This window comes from Lactuca virosa, chromosome 9, assembly GCF_052849685.1.
Source record: "Lactuca virosa cultivar CGN04683 chromosome 9, Lactuca_virosa_CGN04683_v6, whole genome shotgun sequence".
NCBI classification, from domain to species: domain Eukaryota; kingdom Viridiplantae; phylum Streptophyta; class Magnoliopsida; order Asterales; family Asteraceae; genus Lactuca; species Lactuca virosa.
In genome coordinates, this window is record NC_136434.1 from 266,262,025 (window position 1) to 266,268,670 (window position 6,646).

At 34.5% G+C, this 6,646-nt stretch overlaps 2 protein-coding genes across 2 annotated transcripts; one reads left to right on the forward strand and one right to left on the reverse strand.

Moving 5' to 3' along the window:
• The first annotated feature begins 233 nt into the window (after positions 1 to 233).
• Positions 234 to 2,288, forward strand: LOC145141280 (NADH dehydrogenase [ubiquinone] iron-sulfur protein 4, mitochondrial-like). The gene is made up of 5 exons (XM_079074576.1): positions 234 to 462; positions 977 to 1,065; positions 1,158 to 1,287; positions 1,785 to 1,814; positions 2,122 to 2,288. The coding sequence occupies exons 1-5, from the start codon at positions 289 to 291 to the stop codon at positions 2,179 to 2,181; spliced, it is 483 nt and encodes a 160-aa protein (XP_078930702.1). The 5' UTR covers positions 234 to 288; the 3' UTR covers positions 2,182 to 2,288.
• On the reverse strand, positions 2,239 to 3,580 carry LOC145141279 (uncharacterized). The gene has a single exon (XM_079074575.1). The coding sequence runs from the start codon at positions 3,448 to 3,450 to the stop codon at positions 2,389 to 2,391; it is 1,062 nt and encodes a 353-aa protein (XP_078930701.1). The 5' UTR covers positions 3,451 to 3,580; the 3' UTR covers positions 2,239 to 2,388.
• Positions 3,581 to 6,646: the final 3,066 nt, after the last annotated feature.

The following is a 6,646-nucleotide window of genomic DNA, read 5'->3' on the forward strand; positions in this document are numbered from 1 at the left end:
CCGGATGTTGCACATGTACAAAATTAACAACCAAAAACTATATATATTTATACGCAGAAATATATTAACGTAACCCTCATAAATTTGTAGTGAAACAAGACACTAAATAAGTATTGCTTTTGATGTGAGTGCCTGAGTGGTCGATTGATCATGTCATGGATCGGTCCCAAAAAAAGACCATACAGAGCCCAAGAATTGAGCCCAACGACATGAATATACACTAGAACCTTCCATCAAAGTTGACAGTTTGCAACAAAAAAGAAAAAAAAAAAAAATCCCAGGCAGGAAATGGCGAACATACTACGACGTGGTTTCGGAGGTGCCCGGTGCCGGTGGGATCATGGATCGGTGGTTGCTGCCGCGTTGGGGAGGAGATCTTGCATGGCTGATGCTTTGGTGGAAGTCAAACCCGGTGAAGTTGGAATCATCTCCGGCATCCCTGACGAACAGCTTCGGCGAAGGGTCTGTTCGTTATCACCTTCTTTTTAATTATTAGAATTGCACTCTATTTATCATACCTTTTTACTCAGAACATGTTTACCTGTAGATGTAGGCATCATATACTTGCTACTCTTTGCTCAATTGAGAGTTATGTGATTGATATAATTATAAATCGAAAATCCGTGAAGATTTATTCAATTTGAGTCCTTACTAGAGCAAAATTACATCAACGTAGAACTATTTGTGATAGATATTTTGTATTTTGCAAAATTTGGAAGGGATTTTTTTGTCGGTTTAGGCATTTGTTTGTCAAATTGGTAATGCACACTGATTTGTATTCCTAATTTTCATCTAACAACCATGTCAAATCCTAATCATTTGTTACGCTCCAAACAGTTAAATCCACAGATTTTTTATGTTAAATTGTGATTTCTATCAAGTATAAAGATCTAATTTTAGTAAAAACCTTCTGTTAATCTTAAGATCTGCTTCAAACTTCCCTAAACTGCTTGAACTTTTTAATTATGCATTTCAGGTCTTGATTTATTCACCTGCGCGAACTGCATCTCAACAAGGCTCTGGCAAAGTCGGAAAGTGGAAAATCAATTTTTTATCGACACAGAAGTATGTATTTAAGAATATGGATATCTCTCCGATTCTAATTCACCTATAATTCATGATATATGACTTTAATTAAATCCTAAACCCTATTTTAGGTGGGAGAATCCATTAATGGGGTGGACATCGACTGGAGATCCGTATGCTAATGTTGGTGAAGCAGGACTCAGTTTTGAAAGTGAGGAGGCAGCCAAGGCATTTGCAGAGAAGCATGGCTGGGAATATGTGGTATATATATTAATATATATGCTCTTACCATTATTCTTTTATTCAAAACAGAAAAAAAGAAAAGTATAATTGGTTGATAAATGTAAAAAATAGCAATTTGCTTTCGTTGATATGTTTATTATAGGATCCTACTTTCATTTCTGTTTTGTTACAGCATTGTACTTTGAAAAATCCATCCAGTTATTGCAATGTCAATTTTAATGTCCAAAGAAATTAGGAAATACAATGTTAAGAAATTAGGAAATACAATGTTATATGGTTGGCTTTTTCTAAATAGTAAGAAAGACATTAAAGGAAAGCAAAATGCTACAATACAAAAATAAATAGAAGTATGTTGTTATATCTTGCATTTAGTGTATGCTACTATTTATTGCTTTTAAATCTTTACTAAATCTGTGAAAATTTGACATTATTAAGTGATGATTCTGTAGATTTGTGAGAGTATTGTAAGAGAAAATGAACATACAATGCTGACATATCTTGTATCGTTTATACAGGTGAAGAAGCATCACACTCCCATAATCAAGGTGATATTGCAAAATCAATTTGTTTTTTAAAATTGTGATTAGTTAAATTGTTATACATAAATTTCTAAAACGATTTTTGCTTTTAGATGTTGGCAAGTTAAAAAAAAGTAACGTGTTTTTTTATGTTTTCAAGAATTTCGACTTCAAAGAAAAGCCAAAAAACCAAAAATAGGTTACTAGCTAGAAATCATTTTTTTTTATTGCATCATGGCTGCTTATTTTTTCTACTGTTTATATCTGAAAATAACCATAGATTGGATGATAGCTGACTTCTATTTCAATCCTCTCTCTCTCTCTCTCACTGCAGGCTAAAGCATATGCAGACAATTTTAAATGGAAAGGACCACCAAAAATGGACCAAAATTAGAACTCCTATATTTCTAGCGAGTACTTTCAGGCTTCGTGAAATAAAAAACTATCGACAAAAATAAAAGCTGTACCCTTTTTGATGTAACAAAAAAGTATTTATCATCATCCTCTAATATAATTATAATATAATATATATATATATATATCTACTTTTTATAATCTAATATAATATACACCCTACATAGATACTGTCCTTTGACTTTGACTATATCAAGTCTCTTTCAGACTCCGAAGCTTTGAGTTTGAACCTCCATGCGAATGCATAGTCCTTTGATTCACATGTTAACCTCTTCGCATCACCAAAAGCATTCACCAAATGCTTCTTCCCATTCACTCCCCATTCGATCCTCGCCCAACACGAAAACCCACCTGAAGAAATTGAAATTGGATTCCGACCATCGGAATCCGGCAAATTAAGCACCACCTCGCCGCAGATGCTCTTGCATGTATCACCGCCGCCGCCGGTCATGATGGACTCGAGCCACGGGCACTCCGGTTGCCCTACCATCTTCTTGTAGGCTGAATTCACTAGCCGGACTTTGTGGTTGGAGTCGGAGACGAAGGCTGGTAACACCTCTGATTCCAACTCTTTCTCGACTTCCTCTGCTTTTTTTAGTCCGGTCGCCGGCGCCGACGGAGAACGAAACCCGGTGTCGTTTTTTATGGTTTTGATACTGACGGTGGAGGAGATGAGTCGGATTGGCCTTGGGGAGATGATATTTGTGGTGGGTTTTTGTAATTGTGCGAGGAGGTCTTTCTCTTCTGGGATTTCCGCCGCCGTGTTGAGGTCGATGACATTTGGTTGCTGCATGTTGCGGTGGTGGTGGGGTGAAGAACAAGGGAGAAGAGGGAGGGTGACGAGGGTGGGGTGGGTGGTCGGAAAATTTAGAATCGGAGCAAACCCTTGAATTGATAGACTTCTGGGGGTGGTCGGTGCAGGAGCAAGCCCTTGGAGGAGAGTCCTAGGTCTTTTGAAAGCAGGCGGCGGCGGTGGCCCAAGCGACGTCCGCCCTCTCTTCCTGGTTCTCGTCGGCCTTGACTGCAAATGAGGCCAGATGTTTCTCAGGTAAGGCGACTGCCGGATGGTCGGAGACATTGCCGTCGGCGATGAGGAGGACCCAGACCCAGAACCTGAACCAGATCCCGATCCCTCCGCCTCACATCCACCAGCACCGCCGCCATTCGGCCTTGGTGCTATTGGCCGGTACCTGGCCATGATTTGGGCGGTTTTAGCAGTGGAGTTGTAAGGATTCAATGTCTGCAACATTTTTTTTTTCCGGTGGGTTTGATTTTGGAGTTTTGAGTTTTGATTTGGTTGGTGAGGATGTGAAGGAATGAATGGGGGGTTTGTTTTTCTTTAAGGGTGAAGGTAGGCCAATAGGATTAAGGCAACATAAATAAAAGGGAAAAGGAGAAGGTGACACTTGGAAATGTAATGTGGGTACGTGTTTTCTAAAACTTACACATGCCTTCATGCTCTCACTCTTACTCTTCTTTCCTTCGGTTACATAAATTACACTCTCATCGCATCCATCCAACCAGATTAAAACACCACAACTTTAATGTTTCTACATTAACTCCGTACATGCATTTTGTCAATACTTTCAAAAAAAGAAATCTAACTTTTTACTAATTTTTTGTTAACATTTGTATATCCATCTTGGATATAATCTAATACGAGTTTTGATTATGAAAAGACAAACACAAGACAAACAAATATCATAAAATAAATACATAATGAAATGTGATTTAGTTTTTATATTTTAACCAAAAATTAAAAAAGAACCAAAATGGAAGACCCAAACAAACATTGTTTATGGTAAAATAAATTAGTTAGTTTATGAAAAGTGATTTATATTTCCACTTTCCATTCCAATTGTCGTCATAATCCTATTGCAAGTTAAAACGAATGAAATTGTACACATGAATGAGAGTATAAACATGTGTCGTATAGTAAATTAATTAGTTTAGAATGAAAATGTATTTTATAGGTGATATCCTTGACTAATTTGTTGATGATTGAAGCAAACATCGAAAATTTGAGAACGAAAGTTGAATGATGGAACAAATTGGTTTTCGTGGGCAATAGAAATTAATTTTTTTTTAGACAAAAATATTGAAGTGAAATGGGTTCACTGATACTCGATAGGATAGAACTAACAAACTGAGAAACTTGTGAAAAGAATTCGGTTAAAATTATATGTTGCTTAGGGCAGCTAGAACAAATATAAGTTGTACACATAAGTAAGAATATGGAGCTCATTTCCTATGTTTTCTCTTCGTATGTTAAATTGTGAAGTTTCATGGTTGCCCGAAGATGTGACCAACACAACAACTAAGAATATGGTTTTGTTTGAAGATGTCCAAACACAATAAAAACATTGATAATAATGCATTGGCTTATTAAATTACACACAAAGTACAATCCAAGTTTTAGAAAACGAAATAATTAAATTATGGACTAATTTATTAATTCCTCGATAATAAGATGATTAATATGTAATTAATCATATAGTTGGATAATTATCATATATTAGTTAATATTTATCATATTATTTGAATTTCAAAAAATTACTAATCAAGGGAACAATATAAATACCCCCCCTTTGCTCCCTTGTTTACACGTAACCAAAAGAATAGATACTTAGAGAAACAAAGAGCAAACTCCATTTCTGGTTTTGACGATTGATATTTTGGTGTGCCTGCATAATGTTTATAGTAAATATTTCTATGGCTATTTTGTTGCAAGTTATTTGATGTACATAGATTTGGTGTGCATGCATAATAGAGGAAATCTATTTTGGGTTCGAGAAGATCATCCTGTAAGCATTGATGTTTATAGTAAATATTTCTATGGCTATTTTGTTGCAAGTTACTTGATGTACATAGATTTGTGATGAAGTATGATGGTTTTTTATTTATATTTTTTGTTGTTATGTTCTGTTTTAAACGATCACCATAATTCAATAGTGGTATTAGAGCCATGTATATATGTTTCTTACGCTCTGGAAATGTTTTTTAGAAATGTAGAATATGGTCTTGTACACATAGCTAAGATCTTGTACACACGTATTAATGTTTCTTACACTAAAGAATTTGTGTATATAAAATATATACACTGATTTCTAGGTTTTAAAAAAAAAATGATTTTGTTCAATGAGTTTGAATTTTGTTTATTTTGTGTTCCAGTATGTTTAGATTCACTTGTATTTTATTTGGATGGTTTTGGCATGAAAATTATAAAATGTGCTTATATATTGGTGTCATTGAAAGTATTTTTTGATGATTGTTTATTTTAACTAAGGTGCTAACAAACTCGTCATGGCTTTATCATGACTCAAATGCTTGTATTTGACACCGAGCTTTAACAAAATACGTCTTAAGTCATATATATATATATATATATATATATATATATATATATATATATATATATATATATATATATATATACACACACACAAATGATTAATAGTAGAAAAAATATATAGAAATATTAATTATATACAAAATTGTCACCTTAAGTCATGTTTACCAATGACGTGGCTCGCCACAACTCGTAAAAGTTTGAGGTTTGACATTGCCGCCAAATCACATCTAAAGTTATTTAGAACCTTGATTTTAAGTGTCAAAGTTATGTGTAAAATCATCTTAATGAAAATATTGAAATAGGCATGGTTTAGGCACACTATGGCTATAAAACTAAAAAATGTGCATAAGCAACACTTCAGAAAGTATTGTCTTTGGATTTTGTTGCAACATTTGGAGTTTCTTCAATTTTTGATGCAATTTTTTTTTCATAATTGTTGTAGTAGCAGTATCTAGGGATAAGATTTAAAACCGGAAAACCGGACCGGAACCGGAATCGGACCAGAACCGAACCGTTAGAAGCGGAATATATAAAACCGGTTTCCGGTTCCGGGTTTAAAAAATGGCTTTATCCGGGTTTTTGGTAATCCGGGTTTGGGTCCATCGGGTCTGGGTAAACCGGGTTTAAGAACTGGAAGCAGTATTAGGAACCGAAACCACCTTTAGAGGGCGGAACCAGTTTCTGTGAAAAGCTTAAAACATGCATATCTCATTCGTTCCAAGTCGGATTGACATGCCATTTTTTTCAATGTGTAGTTTAGAGTTTGTACATGATTTTAGACTATAAAATTCTCATTTTTTTAGTTTTATATTCATTGACTTACACTCCTCCAGAATCAAGATATCAAAGCTAAAATTTTTTAGTTTTTTTTAACATTTTTATATTCTATGAAAATTTTAAAACATGCATATCTAATTCGTTTGAAGTCGGATTGACATGTGCTTTTTTTTTCCAACTTGTAGTTTAGAGTTTGTACATGAGATTAGACTATAATTTTGTCATTTTTCGTTTAATATTCAATGAATTAAAGTCCCCAGAAGTTGGGATATCAAAGCTGAAAATTTTTAACTTTTGAACTATTTGTTTTAGTACT

Excerpts from the sequence above, each read along its gene's own strand:
- LOC145141280 (XM_079074576.1), top strand. The coding sequence starts at position 289 with ATGGCGAACATACTACGACGTGGTTTCGGAGGTGCCCGGTGCCGGTGG. Across the intron at positions 1,288-1,784 it reads AGCATGGCTGGGAATATGTG|GTGAAGAAGCATCACACTCC; the intron begins GTATATATATTA and ends TCGTTTATACAG. Across the intron at positions 1,815-2,121 it reads ATCACACTCCCATAATCAAG|GCTAAAGCATATGCAGACAA; the intron begins GTGATATTGCAA and ends CTCTCACTGCAG.
- LOC145141279 (XM_079074575.1), bottom strand. The coding sequence starts at position 3,450 with ATGTTGCAGACATTGAATCCTTACAACTCCACTGCTAAAACCGCCCAA.